Source organism: Podarcis bocagei (genome assembly GCF_964188305.1).
Source record: "Podarcis bocagei genome assembly, chromosome: 7".
NCBI lineage: Eukaryota > Metazoa > Chordata > Lepidosauria > Squamata > Lacertidae > Podarcis > Podarcis bocagei.
The window spans coordinates 34,198,961-34,217,266 of record NC_138132.1 but is presented as its reverse complement, the minus strand read 5'-3'; the positions used below and the strand labels follow the sequence as shown (position 1 = coordinate 34,217,266).

Below are 18,306 nucleotides of genomic sequence, written 5' to 3'. Positions count from 1 at the left end.
TACTTCTGAACAGGAGTTGGAAATGGCAGGATAGGAGAGTGCTCTTGTGCTCATGTTCTGCTTGCTCATTCCCCGTAGGCATCTGGTTGGCCATGGTGGGACATTGGCCTGAGCCAACAGGCCTTACAATCAGAAGAATAGGGCAGGTACTGTACTAAAAAGACACATCTCAGGTGTCCAAAAACCAGAATAAAAGGCATAAACGCTGTCATTCTCTTGTTGGACCAAGTGGCCCAGCAAATGCCTTGCATGCAGAAGGGCCAAGGTTCAATTCCCCATGGCATTTCCTGGTAAAAAAAAGGGCCCTTGGCAGGAAAGTGAGGGAAGCTCTTGCTCTGCTGGAGACTTGCTCCCACTTGGAGTAGACCAAGCTTTCCCCAAAGTGATGTTTTGGACTCACAACTCTCATTAGCCTCAACCAGCTTGAAAACCACTTGGAAGGGAAAGCTTGGGAGAATGGCCCTGGGCTAGATGGACTAACTCATGGCCTGATTCTGTAGAAGGACATATTCAACTAAGTTGTGATTCTGGAGGAAACTTCGTAGTTTGTTTTTAAGATCATATTCTGGAGGAAACCCCGCCAAACTCTTTGCCCACTTGCCAAACTTACCCTAAGCACAGGATTATTTCCTTGATGAGAAGCCTGGATAATTGGACTACACAAAGATCTGGCAACTTGTGTAGTCCAACATGAAGTGTCTTTTAATTGTCAGACTTTGGTGACCAGCTCTGTATCCAGTGGGGAAATTCTCCTATTTACAAATCTGTCACACACAAGGGCTGGGTTCACAACATGGTTCGTGATCAGCACCATTTACTCTCCTTGATAGCTCTGTGCTTGCTGGTTTCGAGCACAGCAGAAACCAGGCTGTGGCTGATCTTTTCCTACCCAGTTCTTTGGTTTCTGCTTTTGAAATGGCTTGTGCTGCAGTCTGCTTTGGTGCCATCCCACTCAGTCTTCCTGTGTGCACTTCACTATTTTCTGAATTTCTCCCCATGCGTCATCTAGATGGTGGGATGAGCGGACCCAGCGGAGGAATAAGCCTGTAGGAAATTGTTAGATTAATATCTATATCCCCATATACAGCAGGTTGGAAAAGTAGTAATTAAAGATATTTCCTCTTCTACTCCCCTTCGACTCTGGGCTCTTGCTGTGATTGGGATGGTAGCACTATCACCATAACAGTAATAGTCTGGAAGAGGAATATTGAGTAAAATGCCGCAGCTGAAGGAATAGGAAAGGTATTTGGATATCCCAAATGGGCATATTGTAGCATAATCCGAATCAGTCAGTGAAATTATGCAATAAAAGGTTAAACTGACAGTTGCAAAGGACTAAAAGGAAATGTTCTTTGAAACCCCAATGTATAAGAGAAATTGCTAAAGTTAACTAAGGTTTCCTCAAAAGGAACCCCCCCCCCCATTTTAAAATGTTTGTAATGGAAATTAGCAATACAAAGTTGTCCACACAAAACAATGTGGTTTTTTTTAAAAAAAGAAAGTTTCAAGTCCTCAAGAAGACTGAAAATTTGCCAGCACTGGGTTCCTGCTAGTGCAATGGGCCTTCCCCTACGCCCTCTATGCTTCAAAGCAAGTTGAGGGAAGGAGAGAGGAGGTTTTTCCATCATGTAACCAGAAACACTTGTGCTGATGAAACATTTGTTTTAGTGCTATATTGAATTCCTCTCATGATTCTGTCCTGATATGGTGGGGGGCTTGGGTTTGGTTACAGACCACAGAGTCCAAATAAAGCAAACTGATGTCCCTATTTTGAGAGAGAATGGGCTTATCTATCCTACCTTGCCATAGCAGCAAACTCTGTGGCTCCACCGATGGCCAGATAACCAAGGGGTTGAGTGCATAGAGCAGATTCAGGAACTCCTCCCCTTTGCTGTTCAGCCAGGGCCAGAGTGAGTGCGTCTTCTCCTTCACTTCACAGAGCTTCCTGCAGGGGGAGATGGTGACATTTTAGTCCCTCTTGTGGGGTAGGTCTGAGCTAGAACAGTCTTCACCAACCTCTGGAAGAAACCTTGTTGGTAAAGGCTATGCTAGAATGTGGAGAAGTGCTTAATAATATAATACACAGGTGCTGCACATGTTGAACTACCCTGCAGTTTGGGGATAGGAGTGGAACCCTGGAGGGAGGGTCTGGCTGGCTGGGAGGGTCTGAACCAGAAACTTGAGCACTCCTGCTAGGGCAAGGAGGGAGACCTTGTGGTTCCCACCAACAGCCAATGTGGCCAGTGATAGAGAATGAAAGACGGCCGCGAGTTCCCCAATCCTATCCTGAGATCTACAATGACAATGAATCCTGAGATCTTGACAATAGAGAGGGCTGATGTGAGCAACTGCAATCGGATGTGCGTAAGCTGTTTTGTACTTCTAGCTTTTGGGTGCCCCTCCCATCTTGTGGCTGCATCTCTGTTTCACCACATGGGGGTTGCATCCGTAAGAACGAGTAACCATGAAAGCACGGTGGCAATTTCTCACCTGATGGTGACATTTCCCTGTGAAAGTAGATTGTGTGTGTGTGTGTTTTCTCTTTGCCTGTCGCTCTCTCCTATACACATACAAATGTAAAGGTGTCACCACACAGTCTCCATTAGAGGATTTGTAGTGCCACACTACAAACCTGGTTTTGCATGAGGCCAGGATGGGAGAGGGAAACAAAAGAATAGGCAGGTTTAAAAATGGTGGTTTTAAACAACAACAGAGGTTTGAATAAAGCAGGGGTGGTGGGACACAGGAGCTGTGTGAGGATGGGGGTTTGGGGGAGATGTAAAGGGAAGGATGGGGCTGGAGTGGTTGGCAGAGGTGCTGCTGCCGCTTTGCCGGTGAGTCTTGGGGAGGACCACTCGCCCTGCAAGCCCATTCTCCACCTTGGGCCTGGGGGCGGCCCCCATACTCCACCTCAGCATATAAGGCTCCAAGGAGGCCTCGGGACATCGCTGCTGCCGCTTTGCCAGTGAGTCTTGGGGAGGACCACTCGCCCTGCAAGCCCATTCTCCACCTTGGGCCTGGGGGCGGGCCCCATACTCCACCTCAGCATATAAGGCTCCAAGGAGGCCTCGGGACATCGCTGCTGCCGCTTTGCCAGTGAGTCTTGGGGAGGACCACTCGCCCTGCAAGCCCATTCTCCACCTTGGGCCTGGGGGCGGGCCCCATACTCCACCTCAGCATATAAGGCTCCAAGGAGGCCTCGGGACATCGCTGCTGCCGCTTTGCCAGTGAGTCTTGGGGAGGACCACTCGCCCTGCAAGCCCATTCTCCACCTTGGGCCTGGGGGCGGGCCCCATACTCCACCTCAGCATATAAGGCTCCAAGGAGGCCTCGGGACATCGCTGCTGTTGTTCTGCCAGTGAGTCTTGGGGAGGACCGCTCCCCCTGCAAGCCCATTCTCCACCTTGGGCCTGGGGGCGGCCCCCATACTCACCACCGCCACAACTCTAAGGACACTGCTGCGGCGGCAGCAAATGTTTAAATGTTTTATATATTTTAAAGTGTTTTAAAAGTGTTTTTATTTTTTACTCTGTTGTGTCACCAGAAACGGTGGTTTTTATCCATGTATTTTTATTTTGTTTTGTTTTATTTTGGGTTGGGGTGGGATGGTTGCTGAGTGGGGTGGGGATTGGTTTTGTTTTGATGTAATTGTTTCTTTGTTTGTTTGTTTGCTTTTATAATTTGTAAATGGAGGCGAGTATGAGGCTTGGGATTCCTACTGTGGAGGGGCGAGGGAGGTATGGCGGTGGGGGCAGATGTCATAGGCGAAGGGGATCGAGATACGGATATGCTCGTACCCCTTCCAATCTGCGCCCCATCCCGAGAGACGAGGGTAGGGTGAGCAAGGATTACTCACCTCCGTCACTGGTGTTGTGCAATGCCAGGTCTATAGGCAACAAAACCGCCACCCTGCGAGATTTCATCATCTCGCAGGGGGTCGACCTGGCTTGTGTGACGGAGACCTGGGTGCGTGAAGGGGATACTGTTACCTTACGAGAGATGGCGCCCCCGGGTTTTTCCGTCCTCCACCAGTCACGGACTGTGGGCCGGGGGGGAGGGGTGGCACTATTAATCCGGGAAGATTGTTCTTTCAGGGCTCTACCACCGCCATCGATCCCCGGCATTGAATGTGTTGGCCTAGTGTGGGGCTCCGAGGTGAGCTTGGCTGTCTGGCTGGTGTACCGGCCACCTAGCGCACCAGCAGCCACCCTGTCAGGCCTGCTGGAGGCGGTGGCCGGCTGGGCCTTGGAGTTCCCTAACCTATTGGTATTGGGGGACTTCAACATCCATGCCGATGCCACTCCCTCCTCACAGGCTCTGGACCTGGTGTCTTCCATGGCAACACTAGGGCTCTCCCAGTTTGTTTCGGGCCCCACACATCAAGCAGGCCACACGCTGGATCTGATCTTTGGCGTCGGTATAGATGTGATCATGTTTCCTTCGATGAAGGTGCCATGGTCTGATCACTACGCTCTGAAAGCCAGGATTGATGTTCCACCCCCACCCTGCTTAGGTGGTGAGCCGATTTGGGCTCGCCCGCGGAGGCTGATGGACCCTGTTAGATTCCGTCAAGCCTTGCGGGACCTTTCTCCCCCTGGCGACTCATTGACTGAGCTTGTTGAGGGCTGGAATACCCAGCTCCTGGCAGCCATCAATGAGATCGCACCTAAGCGCCCTCTGCGACCCCGCAGAAACCGGGCTCCCTGGTTTACTGAGGAGCTCCGGAAAATGAAGCGGGACCTCAGACGGCTAGAGCGAGTATGGCGGGGTGCCCGTGACGGAGCCTCAAGAACATCTTATAGGGTTTTTATGAAAACCTACGAGATGGCAGTGAAGGCCGCTAAGAAGTCCTACTTCTCGGCCTCCATTGCATCCGCTAGCTCTCGCCCGGCACAATTATTTAGTATAATTCGGTCTTTAACGTCCCTCGAAGGACAGCCAAATTTAAATAACAATTCGACACACAGCTGTGAGGCATTTGCGAGCTTTTTTGCGGAGAAGGTCCTGTCGCTCCGCCATGACCTCCCTGCCAATTTGGATACAATAAAGGAACTGGAGGCCCCTCGACTGTCCTCGGGTCCAGTATTGGACCACTTTGACCGGATATCCCCAGCCGATGTGGACAGATTCCTCCGAGCTGGAAAACCCACCACTTGTCCTCTCGACCCGTGCCCGTCTTGGCTGATTAGAGCGTGTCCAGACGAGGTGCGGGCCCCCCTGGGGGATATCATCAATTTGTCCCTTGGCACTGGGACATTCCCAGGGGTACTGAAGGAGGCAGTGGTGCGTCCGCTCTTAAAGAAAACATCATTAGATCCCTTAGATCTATCCAATTACCGCCCAGTTTCGAATCTTCCATTCCTGGGTAAGGTGATTGAGAGAGCGGTTGTTGAACAGCTTGGTAGGTTTCTGGATGAAACATCGGCTCTGGATCCATTCCAGTCCGGCTTCCGCGCTGGTCATGGGACCGAGACGGCTCTGGTCGCCCTAACAGATGATCTTCGTAGACAGCTGGACCGAGGCGGGTCGGGGCTGCTGATTCTTCTAGATCTGTCAGCAGCTTTCGACATGGTCGATCACGAACTTCTGGACCACCGCCTCGCCGACGTGGGGATCCAGGGCGCAGTCCTTCAATGGCTGCGCTCGTTTCTCTCTGGTCGGGGACAGAGGGTGGCGCTTGGGGGGGAACTGTCATCCCGCCACTCCTTGGTGTGTGGAGTGCCTCAGGGTGCGATTCTCTCCCCGATGCTTTTTAACATCTTTATGCGCCCCCTCGCCCAGCTTGTCCGGAGTTTTGGGCTGGGCTGCCATCAGTATGCTGATGACACCCAACTCTATCTGTTGATGGATGGCCATCCTGACTCGGCCCCAGACACACTGATCAGATGCTTGGAAGCTGTGGCTGGATGGTTACGTGGGAGCCGGTTGAAGTTAAATCCTTCGAAGACAGAGGTCCTCTGGCTGGGACGGGACGATATGGGATTGAGGGGGCAACTCCCATCTCTTGCGGGGGTGCAATTAGTGCCAGCACCGTCCGTTAAGAGTTTGGGTGTAATCTTCGATACCTCCCTCTCCATGGAGGCGCAGATTGCAGCTATAACAAAGGCGGCATTTTTTCATCTCCGCCAAGCTAAGCAGTTGGCTCCTTACCTCTCTCGCCCTGACCTAGCCACTGTGATCCATGCGACGGTCACCTCCAGACTGGATTATTGTAACTCGCTCTACGTGGGGCTGCCCTTGAGACTGACCCAGAAACTCCAGCGGGTGCAGAATGCCGCAGCGAGACTCCTTACGGGGTCTTCGCTGCGGGATCACATTCATCCGGTGCTACACCAGCTGCACTGGCTCCCGGTGGAGTACAGGATCAGGTTTAAGGTGCTGGTTTTAACCTTCAAAGCCCTACACGGCTTAGGACCCTCGTATCTACGGGACCGCCTCTCCTGGTATGCCCCACAGAGGAACTTACGGTCCTCAAATAAAAACATCTTGAAGGTCCCAGGCCACAGAGAGGTTAGGCTGGCCTCAACTAGAGCCAGGGCTTTTTCGGCTGCGGCTCCAACCTGGTGGAACGCTCTGTCACAAGAGACAAGGGCCCTGCAGGACTTGACATCTTTCCGCAGGGCCTGCAAGACAGAGCTGTTCCACCAGGCCTTTGGTTAGGGCACAGCCTGACTCCCTCCTTTGGCAATCTTTACAATACTTTAGTTTATGGTTGCCATCAATTTTGATTTTAATTAATTCTTATGATGTTTTTATAATGTGGCACTATTTTAGTGTTGTTAGCCGCCCTGAGCCCGGCTTCGGCTGGGGAGGGCGGGATATAAATAAAATTTATTATTATTATTATTATTATTAGGTGGGGTTGGGGGACAATGCAAGCAAGAGCACCAGCCTCTGCATTTGTGTTTGTGTGTGTCTGGATTTATATAATCACTCAACCTGCACAGGGATAGTTCTTTTTAGGGGCACCTACCACGGTGCAGGACGCGGGTGGCGCTGTGGGTTAAACCACAGAGCCTAGGACTTGCCGCTCAGAAAGTCGGTGGTTCAAATCCCCGTGACAGGGTGAGCTCCCGTTGCTCGGTCCCTGCTCCTGCCAACCTAGCAGTTCAAAAGCATGTCCAAGTGCGAGTAGATAATAGGTACCACTCCGGAGGGAAGGTAAATGGCGTTTCCGTGCGCTGCTCTGGTTCGCCAGAAGCGGATTAGTCATGCTGGCCACATGAGCTGGAAGCTATACGCCGGCTCCCTTGGCCAATAAAGCAAGATGAGCACCGCAACCCCAGAGTCGGTCACGACTGAACCTAATGGTCAGGGTCCCTTTACCTTTACCATGGTGCAGAAGTTCTGCCTTTCCTGCTCTTCACCTCCACCATGTGGCGCTGTAATTTATAAGAGCCAGTAACAATGCAAGAGTTGCATTGGAATGTCCCATGGCCTTTTGATTGTGTGAGCTTGCTGTGAACACTTGAGCTGTTGCCATCATTTTTTCTCCTAGCCCTGACTGCCATTAGATTGGAGGAGTCACAGTTCAGGAGCAGGACACCTGTATACCTTCTGGCAGTGCGGGGCCATAGCTTAGTGGCAGAAGATCTACTTTGCATGTAGACGGTCCCCTGTTCAGTCAATGGCATCTCAAGGCACAGCTGGGCAAGACCCCTGCCTGAAACCGTGGCAAGCTGCTGCCGGTCATAGTAGGCCTGCCAGGCCGCCCCCATTTGGCCTGTGTGGCCATTTCGACCAAGCCTTGCCCACCTGCCCCTATAAAAATAAGGATGCCACTGGGCCAAAGAGGGGCTTGCAGGCCAGCAAAGCCCAGGGCACAGGAAACCAACCATCAGCTCTCAGCTCTATGGTTTGAAGCCCTGACAATCACTGGGATCCTGTCCACTGGCATGTGGTAGAAATTTAAGGATCTGGTTAGCTGGCTGGATCCAGTTCCCCACCTCTGGTGTGGAGAGGACTGAGTTAGATGAGCCAGTGACCTGACTCTATAGGGCAGCTGCCTATGAAAATGCAAATGCCCAGTTCAAATCATTGGATGACATTTTGAAGACCTGGTCAAGCTGCTTGATGCCTGCCCCACTGCTGAGCCTCTTGGCCTCTAGTCTCAGTATCGCTCTCCCAACTTTTGCCTCACCTTTCTTTCTCGTTGTTGCACAGGAAGGTGCCGTAGGGAGACGCGTAGCTGTGCTCGAAGAGTGCCAAGAGGAAGCTCTCGTTGAACTCCAGTGATAAGGGAAACTGGCGCCCCAGCTGCCAGACGCAGTCAAGGAAGAGGAGGAAGGTGGGCGCCTCATGCTTGAGACGGACGTGGGAGTAGGCTGAGTGGGCGCAGCGGAGGCAGAACGGATGCCCAGCCTGGGAGGAGAGGAGGAGCAAGGAGCAGTGGGCAGGTGGGAAGATAAAAAGGGCATCACTAGTCCTTATGGCCTCCTGTGTGCATGCACAATCACATGCACACATGAATGTACATGTGTGTGATGGCCACACATACCTCTAGCACACAGGCTTGCTTGAATGGCTTTTAGCAGCCTTCACCAATTTGGTGGACTCCAGATAATTTTAGACTACAACTCCCATCAGGCCCTGCTAACACGGCCCAGTTCCCATCAACCCCAGCATTACACAGCCATGCTCTCTGGGACTGATGGGAGTTGTAGACTGACCTGGCAAAGATCCACCTTATAGAAAGATCTGTTCAAGGCTACCATATAGCCTTCAGAATTAGGAGCTAATGGTAGCCTTCTCCTCTGTGGAAAAGGCTGGTTTATAACGAGAGTCAGTACGTAAAGCCAGAGATAAAGGGTGTGCGGAGGATAATCCCATAGGATCTGAAGATGCAGGGCAGCAGGGCACCCTTCGGACTGAGCCCTGGCACTTGAAGCCCCACCCAGCGCAGGTACCTGTATCCACTCCCGTTCCAGCAGCCCCTGGAACCCGGCGAGTGTCCTGCAGTTGGGATCCAGGATGACCTGGGCAAGGGCTGTCACCAGCAAGGTTGTGTCCATTCCTTCGGCTCCGTGCACCAGGACGCAGGCCTCCTCCCTGTAAGCAAGCCGCAGAATGTTCAGTAGCTTGGCACCACCCTGCCCAGTCCAACAGAAATGTGGTCCTGCTTGAGGGACCTTTCCTCCCGTCTTCTCACCCCTCCTGTCTAATCCCCCTTTCTAGTCTATTCTCCGCCTGCCTCTGCAGAGTTCACTGAGCCCCTGTCGCCTCAGCCTGCTGCAGAGGATGGGAGAGAGGGAGGTGTCTGGGTCTCCCCGCCTGCATCAGTACCTGTCCATGCACTGGGCCGCAAGGCAGGCGGTGCTCAGGGCTTCCTTGACGTGATACAGCCATTTGGAGGCTTCAAGCTTGCTCAGCCAGCGGTCCATGTTGTGGGATGGGTCATTGCAAGCCTCCACCAGCTTGATGAAGCTCTCTTGGAGGGGGCGACCCCTGGGGGGGGGTTGGCAGGAAAGGAGCAAAGAGAGAGAGAGAAGGAGACTTGGTCAACATGTGGGGGATAAGCCATTCGGTGGCTACTAGCCATGAAAGCTACATTCTCCTTCCACCATTGGAGGATGGATGCCTCTGCTCATCCCTGCTTCCCTTTTTGCCGTGTTTTTAAAGCTCCATGTCTGAGTATTGTTGTTTTTTGTCTCTGCACTTTCCCTAGGAAAACCTGTGCTCTGCTGCTGAATCGGAGCAAATGGCAATCAGGTTTTTTCGTGAATTTGAGGCAGGAGGAGAATTAAGGACCAACACAGCCGCCTTTTACTTTTTGAGCTATTAACTTGTTTGGTTATAGATGGAGCTTTGAGGGGGTAGGTACTGTTGAAATCGTATTTTTTAAATTGTTGATCTGAAAGAATAAAAAAGAAATTAGTCTGGGACCTGGAGATATGTAATTTGATCCCAGGCCCATCATCAGTGATATTTCCTGTACTATCTCAGCAGAAGAAATTACCTGTAAACCTGGTGATGCCTGCAAAGTAGACAGAGCCACATAAGCACAGACCACACCCGGCTCTGCTTATTCTCCTTTGCACTTTAAGAAGAACATCCATCTCTTCCCTTCTCTTGGACTTTTTCTTTTAAAATCGACTTTTCTTTCAAAATCGGTTTTTCATTCCATTTGTGCCCTGGTATGCCCTGCTTGTTATTTTATTTCTCACATTCATACCGCACCTTTCCTGCAGGGAGTTTATACAAATGTGGTTCCCCATTCCCTGTTTTATCCTCACAACCACCCTGGGAGGTAGGTTAGACTGAGAGAGACGGTCACCAGCCCAAAGCCACCCACTCAGCTAGACGGTTGAGCTCTGATTAACTACTGCCCCATTTCATTTCTGGGGCCCAGAGGGCATGCTCACCTCTCCAGAGGCCGGTGAAATCTCTTCCAACCAGGATAGGCGCTCCGGTGCTCTGTGCCTCCCCCCAGCATCCTTGCCTGCTTGGCTGCCTGCGCTGACCTGGTCTCCAGGACAAAGCCGCGGTCCCCACCTGCCAGCACAGCGTGCAGCAGCAGTTCATCCTTCCGGCAGCGCTTCCGGTTGGGCCCCACCAGCGGCTGGCTGCTGCGGAGCATCACCTGCCAAGGCAACATGAAAAGGATAGTGGGGGCGAGGGGGCTTCTGTGGCGGCACTGGAGCAGTTCTTTTCTGCTCTCTTGCCCTGCAGTGGCCGTTGCAAATCCCTGCAGGAACACTGCCATAGGGGCCAAGGGAGTCAATCTTTTCTCATCTGTTTTTAGTCTATTGCTGTTTTAGCTTTCTGGAAGTCATAAATTATTGCTGTTAATTTTTCTCATTGATGATTTTATTTTATTTTTTGTGAACGACTCTGATTTTGTTTTGCTTTTACAATCAAGTGGTGTATAAATTCCATGAGGTGGTAATAATGATAATAATATCCTTTGCAACAGGGGCAGCTCTAGCTCAGGAGTAAAGTGCAGAAGAGCCTGTTGGCCCATCTAGTCCGGCGTCTTGTTCTCACAGTGGCTGACCAGTGTCAGCCCTTCTGCGGTTTCCAGGAACTGGTATTTAGAAGCATTTCTGCCTCTGGCTGTGGAGGCAGAGCACAGCCATGATGGCTAGTAGCCATTGATAGCCATGACCTCCATGAATTTGCCCAGCCAAGTTGGTGGCCCTCACTGCCTCTTGAGGGAGTGTGTTCCACAGCTCCATAGCTGCTTGAAGGAGTTTCCTTTATCTGTCCTAAATCTTCTCACATTCAACTTCACAAGTACTAGTGTTATGGGGGGGGGGGAGTTTTTCTCTTCCCACTTTCTCCATACCATGCAGAATTATATAAATTCCTACCGTGTCACCTCTTACTGAAAAGTCCCACCCACTGCAACCTTTCTCCACAGGGCAGGCTCTCCATCCCCTCCTTGATCATTTGGGTTGCCCTTTTCTGAACCTTTTCAAATGCCACAGTATCTTTTTAAAGAGGATAGTCCTTCTGCTTTCATGCAAAAGGTCCAGGTTCAGTCCTCTGATGGGGCTGGGAAAGGGCACCCCTGTCTGAAACCCCAGAGAGCTGCTGAGCTGGCTAGACTTTGCATCAGGCTCCCTTCCTGTATTCTTTCCCAGACCATAATTGAGCAGAGGACTATTTTCACTAGTGGGCCAGTGGTCTGGCTCATGGCAAGGGAGCTTCCTAATGTAACTGCACGACAGATTGCAACTGTGCATCAGTTATGCAAGTTCACATTGCACCATTTCTTGCCTAATTTTTGCTCCAAAGGGCAGCTTACTAATTTACCAAATAAGTGACATGCTTTTTTTTTTTTCATAACTTGCTCAGCTTCAGACAAAACAGGCAAGCTTGTTTTCTGAAGCTCCGCCTCCACCACTCGCCACCGCAGAATAACACAAGAAACTAGGAGTGGGTTGTCTGTGGGAAGATGGGTACAGGAAAGAGACACTGGACTCACGGTCCCATTCTTTTTGTGGTAATAGCTGAGGATGGGGAATCGTCCCCCGTGACGGAAGCGGGCACTCTCTCTCAGGGCTCCCTCCTCCACTTTGGTTGGCACAATGACAACGGGTGGGTAGCTGGAGCAGGCCCCAAAATCCTCATTGACGTAGCTGAGCCTCCAGGCACCTGTCTGGGAAGTGGGTCAATGTCAGATTGTTTCTCGTAGCCTGCAAGGCAGAGGTCTGGAACTGCTCTCCTTCAGCCAGAAGCAGCCCAATTGTTTGGCACTGAGCTCCTCCCTCAGCCTCCCCATTGTCTTTGGTGTGTGTCCGCCAACCCCCACAGTGGCAGGTTGGTGTATCTGTGTGTGTGCGTGGTGTGGTTTTCTTTAAACTGCAATGAAACTTCAGGCCAAAGGAAAGGATCAGGGCAGTTAAGTTGGAGGACCCCTTGTTATAATAGCAGCCTTAAAAAAAAGTTACATTTAATCGGGTTTAATCATATGTAGACAAAATAAATGATTATATACAATTTTTAAGGTAGATTCTATATAGCTGGTCATTTTTTGAAATGGAAGTTTTATTCGGAAATTGTCAGGTCCAGTGTCAAGTAGAAAATAAGATATAGGGAGAAGTTAGAATTAAGTAATGGAAAAGAAAGTAATAAAATGCACCATGGAAGGGGTGGTGGTGAAGGGAAGTCAATATTAATTGTGTGTTTCTTTTATTTGAAATGTTATTGTTTCAAGTGTAAAATGAAAAGGAAATTTGAAAAAAAAGGAAATTTTATCTGGAAATTGTCAAGTCCAGTGGCAAGTAGAATACTGTTTCTTTTGATGCTGTCATCCAGTTGGGTGTCCCCTCCAGGGACTAAATGTCCCACCACCCCACCCTTTATGGGATGGGGAGGAGGCAGTTCAGGGTCAAGAGTTGGCTATCGGGTGGGATTGCTTGCCATGCCCTAGGGGAAGAGGAGACATTTTGATGGGTGTTAGGGTGAATGGTGTGTGTGTGTGTTCTGGGCAATATGGCTTGTGGTCCACACTAACTGCAAGGCTGGCAGGGAGTGAAGGGGTGCTGCTCCTTTGGACATGGAGGGGAGGAAAGTTGCCCACCCAGCCGTCACCCCTGCTTTTCTCTGCCTCTGCAAAACCACAGACCCTCGTGACTCACATCTGCAGCTATTTGCTGGTAGAATTCCTCAAGGCGGTGCAGCCCCCACCCGTCTTCCAGCTTCATGTTCTGGGGTCTGTAGAAGAAGGGGTACGTCATCATCACTGACTCCACGGAGGAGAGGGCCTGCGAGAGAACAAGGGTGGTGGATCATCCCCAGGAGCTTTCCCCACACTTAGCCTTCACCAGTCTGGGGGCCTCCAGATGTTTCAGATTGCAGCTCCCATCGGCCCCAGCCAGCATGAGGCTCATGGGAGTTGCAGTCCAAAACATGTAGATGGCACCGGGTTGGTGAAGGCTGGTCGAGACAAATTGTGTCTTTTTGAACCAGCAGCACCCCCACACACCCTGCCGCTGCCACTTACCTAAACAACCTGCTTAAGGGGCTCTGGGTCTGCCAACCATGGGGAAGAGGGAGCGGCACAGACTTAAAACATCTCCAGTGTCTAGAATTATTTTTGTAAACTGCTTTGAGGGTTTCTAAACAATCAAGCGGTATATACATTTTAGAAATAATAATATTTTGAAAGCCCTGAGCTTCATGAGTTGCAGCAGCCAAGAGTTTGTGCAGGTAAAATTGTCAGATGGATGTGTGTCTTCTCCTGCACCAAAGCACCCTCTCTTTATTTTGCAGGCTATTTCCCCACCCTTTTTCTGTTTGGTGCTGTTGACGATAGAGCAAGGCTGGGCTGATGCATCAGGGTGCCAGCTTTTACTCTAAAACAAAGAAGAAGATATTATAGTCCTTATGGCTGCAAAGAGATGCTTGAAACCATATGGGCAAGCATCCCAGAAGCCAGAAAGGGAGATACTGCAAAATAATAATACTGGGGTGTGTGTCTGGGCGTTAGTGTTTTGCATTGCCTGGCCACACAACTATATGTCATTGGGCAGTCAAGGCAGCATTGGTGGCCTTGAGTGCATCTCGCATGACATTCTGAATTGTACTGCATGCACAGCTCTGGATTCTCAGAACTGGATCCTGGGGAAGTGATGACCTTTCCTGCCATTGCTGCCTTGCTGCTCAGGGACATCCCTCTGGAAGGGTTAATGGTGCCTGATGTGGAAAAATAACTTGGATCTTTTTCATGCTTTTCCACCTCTCCGTATTGTTTGCCTTCCAACAAGGAAATCCCGAGGTGAACAGAGGCTGCCTTTGCTAGCGGGTTAGTGACGAACAAATAAACAGGCCAGCAGCAACTCTTGCCAAAGAGCCAGAGAGCCTTTCTGTGCAAGCCAGCCCCTCCTGCAGCCAGTCTTGCAACACCCCCCAGTCACTTCTGGGTGCTTCTAAGGCAGCGGTCAGCAAACGTTTTCAGCAGGGGGCCTGTCCATTGTCCCTCAGACCTTGTGGGGGGCTGGGCTATATTTTGAAAAAAATAATCATGAACGAATTCCTATGCCCCACAAATAACCCAGAGATGCATTTGAAATAAAAGGACACATTCTACTCATGTAAAAACATGCTGATTCCTGGACTGTCCACGGGCCAGATTTAGAAGGCGATTGGGCCAGATCCGGCCCCTGGGCCTCAGTTTGCCTACCCATGTTCTCAGGCCAGTGTTTGTAAGGCAAAGCTGCCCCGCCCCCTGCCTGCATGGGAGCAACTCAGGTATGTGCCTGGGAGGTGCAAGTTTCCCCCTTTCCTATCAACGGGGCCCTTTGTGGTCACAGCATCAGACGGAACCTGGGTTCCAATTCTGACGCGTGGCCATGAGTCAGTGACCTGGAGCTTCTCATATGTTCTGGGAATAAAAAGGGTTGTGGGCTGGGGAAAGCAGCATAGGCTGCCCTGAGTTCCCTGGAAGAAATCCAATAAATAAAAGTTGCTGTTATAAAGATGGGGGAAATGTATTGATTGGCAATACTGCGGCACTTCATTAGTTTTTGCTTCCTTTTTTGGGGTGGGGTGGGGTAGAAGATAGTTGCAGCTGCAGGCTGGTTGGCAATTAGCCTCACCAGAGACCCAGGCTGACAAAGGAGACAGAGAATGGTGGGGTGCAAGTCACTCCTCCCAACCCTGGGCAGAATAGCCTTCAGACAAATCCCATTGCCTTGGTTTCTCTTTTCCCTTTTGGGTTGGCTCCCTGCATTGTTCATGAGGCTGAATTTTGGGCAGAGGGCAAGCTGTTGCTGATCCCTAATCTGTGGGAGTTGGGTACGTTTAGCCTGCAGAAGAGACAACTGAGAGGTTGTCAAATACTGTATTTTTCCATGTATAAGACTAGGTTTGTTTTTTTTACCCCAAAACCATGTTAAAAATTTGGGGTCGTCTTATACATGGGTAGTGCTGAGGGGTGATGGGCAATTGGTTGTAGCCACGCCTGTTTGTTGGCTGCGTCAAGGGCCGCTGTTGATTGGCTGCTGGTGCGCCAATCGTGAATACGATTTGCTGCTGTTAGCGGCAACCGGGAGGCGACAGTTGGCTTCTACGACGTGTGCTATCGTCTGGGCCAGTCATTATGGTGAGTAATTTCCGGCAATCTCTCCCCCCCCCCCGCCCAAGCTAAACAAGTGTGGGCATCCACCCCCCCCCAAAAAAACTCAACAACTCTGAGCAACTCCCCCCACAAAAAGCTCAATCCCCTCCCCTATTCTTAACTTTGAGTCCCCCAAAATAGGGGGTCATGTTATAGACAGGGGCGTGTTACACATGAAAAAATATGGTATCTTCAAATATCTGAAGGGCTGTCCCATGGAAGATGGAGCAAGCTTGTTTTCTGCTGCTCCAGAGGGAAGGATCTGAAACAAAGGATCCAAATTACAAGAAGAGAGTAGTTTATTATAAGTGGTAAGAGCTATTCAACAGTGAAATCGTTTGTTCTTGGATTACTGATTATAGTTTGGGACTGAAACTACGCTAAGCCAGGGATCATTTGTTTCTCCTAAGTGTGACTGGGGAAGTGCACAACAGCCCAGCTAAGTGCATGCATGACTAACCATTAACTATGGTTTATAGTGACGTGCACTGGACCCGTGTGTGTGTGTGTGCCTAGGGCCCTGCAGATGTTTTGAATGGCAGGTCAGCCCAAGTCAGCACTTCCAGATATTTCTGGCTACCAACACAACCACTGTGTTAGCAGGGGTTGATGGGAGTTGTAGTCCAATACATCTGGAGAGCACCTGGTTGAAGAAGGCTGGTGTACATCATGCATACACGTGCACCAGCGAGATCTGCTTTTCTGGAGGGGATAGGTCTGGTCTAGCGAAGCCTCCTGCCCCCTTTGGCTGGTCGAGAGAGTAGGCCACTCAAGCTAGCAACCCCAGGTCAGGAATGCTGGCTGCGGGCCACCATAGCAGTCTAGATTCAGGTACTGACACTCACAGGCTCAACTTGGACCCTCCACACTTACAGATTTTTTAAAAATAGAACCAGAATTTAAGTTATGTCTTTGCCTTCCTGTTATGATTTGGGGGAGAGAAGGGGAACCTCAGTTACTCATCCTACCCTCTAGTTGTCATTTTGAGCTGCTACAAAGTGCTTTTCCTTCTCTCAAAGGCCAAGGTAATTTAATCTACCATTGGAGGGGGTCATAGTTGTCAACTTTTCCCTTTTCTTGCGAGGAATCCTATTCGGAATAAGGGAATTTCCCTTAAAAAAGGGGAAAAGTTGACAGTTATAGAGGGGGTGCAGAGGCAGAAGGGACCATCCCTGCTACCTTTTCCCAAGGAATTTGTGGGCTGGCTGTGGCAAATGACAGGCACTCTGCGCATGTTCAGAGGGCATTTTTCTACATCCGAGTTCAGATAAAGCTACATGGGATGGGCATGTTGTTCACCTCAATGGAGCTGGCAATATTAAGACACTCCTCCATCCCAGGAATCTCCAGCTGCAGAATTTTCAAGTCTTTGCATTTGAGCGTGATGGTGCCCGAAGCGTTTGCAAGCCTGCAGGGGGAAATGAAATAAAAGGGCAGTAAATAGGGGAAGATCCAGAGACACTTTCCTCCCCCCCCCCCCGAACTTCTCTGCAGCAGAAGAGGCAGCAGCAATGAGCATGGTGGGTGTGGAGGCCTTTGGCCACAATCCCAATCAGCCGCACACTCTGGGTTTGAGATGGGCAGGAAGTCACATGAGCAGCCTGCTGGGAGCGACAGAAAGCAAAGCAGAGAGGGGAGAGCTGGCTCAAAGAGCAGAAATGTCTTTTCGAATCTACATTAAGCCAACAGCAACTGGAGGGTGCCATGAGGGCTGTCCTAAACAATACTGAGCTAAATGGAGCAGCTGTATGACTCAGGATAAGGCAACCTCCTATGCTGTCTGCAGATGGAAGGATTCTCCTCTCATTGAGGTAGCCTCCATTAATGATGATGATGATGATGATGATGATGATTGCTACTACTACAAGTTCTTGCCCACCCTTCTCCACAGGGTCCCAGGGCAGGTTACAGCAAAATACAATGTTAAAATCAGTGTTAAAATAAATTAATAATAATAATAATAATAATAATAATAATAATAATAATAATAATATTTATTTATACCCTGCCCATCTGGCTGGGTTTCCTCAGCCACTCTCGGCAGCTGCCTTCAGATGTCTTCTAAAAGTCAGCTAGTTGTTTATTTCCTTGACATCTGAGGGGAGCACATCTGAGGGGAGTAGCGGGCACCACTACTGAGAAGGCCCTCTGCCTGGTTCCCTGTAACCTCACAGTGCTGGAACCACCAGAAGGCCCTCGGAGCTGGACCTCAGTGTCTGGGCAGAACGACAGGGGTGGAGACGCTCCTTCAGGTATACTGGACCAAGGCCGTTTAGGGCTTTAAGGGTCAGCACAAGCACTTTGAATTGTGCTCGGAAACATACTGGGAGCCAATGTAGGTCTTTCAGGACCGGTGTTATATGGTCTCAGCGGCCACTCCCAGTCACCAGTCTAGCTGCCACATTCTGGATTAGTTGCAGTATCCAGGTCACCTTCAAAGGTAGCCCCACTTAGAGTGAATTGCAGTATTCCAAGCAGGACATAACCAGAGCATGCACCACTCTGGCGAGACAGTCAGCGGGCAGGTAGGGTCTCAGCCTGCATACCAGATGGAGCAGGTAGACAGCTGCCCTGGACACAGAATTGAACTGCGCCTCCATGGACAGCTGAGAGTCCAAAATGACTCCCAGGCTGCGCACCTGGTCCTTCAGGGGCACAGTTACCCCTTTCAGGACCAGGGAGTTCTCCACACCTGCCCGCCACGTGTCCTTTCAAAACAGTAACATAAATAAAATAAAATAACT

The 18,306-nt window shown here is 50.4% G+C and overlaps 2 protein-coding genes across 5 annotated transcripts in view; one reads left to right on the top strand and one right to left on the bottom strand.

Annotated features, from left to right (window-relative positions):
* Positions 1–676: 676 nt before the first annotated feature.
* LOC308591653 (myotubularin-related protein 9-like) overlaps positions 677–18,306 on the bottom strand; it is a 19,942-nt gene continuing 2,312 nt past the window's right edge. For both annotated transcript variants that reach the window (XM_081202485.1, XM_081202486.1), the window contains 9 exons: positions 16,862–16,970; positions 13,083–13,208; positions 11,927–12,100; positions 10,362–10,579; positions 9,283–9,444; positions 8,907–9,048; positions 8,141–8,361; positions 1,800–1,945; positions 677–1,044 (listed from right to left, as the gene is read on the bottom strand). In XM_081202485.1, coding sequence (XP_081058611.1) covers positions 953–1,044; positions 1,800–1,945; positions 8,141–8,361; positions 8,907–9,048; positions 9,283–9,444; positions 10,362–10,579; positions 11,927–12,100; positions 13,083–13,208; positions 16,862–16,970 — 1,390 coding nt within the window. In that variant the 3' untranslated portion in view covers positions 677–952. The remainder of the gene's footprint in view (positions 1,045–1,799; positions 1,946–8,140; positions 8,362–8,906; positions 9,049–9,282; positions 9,445–10,361; positions 10,580–11,926; positions 12,101–13,082; positions 13,209–16,861; positions 16,971–18,306) is intronic.
* The window catches only part of FAM167B (family with sequence similarity 167 member B), a 17,566-nt gene continuing 14,638 nt past the window's right edge, over positions 15,379–18,306 (top strand). Inside the window, exon 1 of one of the 3 annotated variants that reach the window (XM_081202518.1) lies at positions 15,379–15,547. The gene's annotated coding sequence lies outside the window, so the exon portion shown is untranslated. The remainder of the gene's footprint in view (positions 15,548–18,306) is intronic. The other 2 variants (XM_081202516.1, XM_081202515.1) reach the window with 2 other exon arrangements.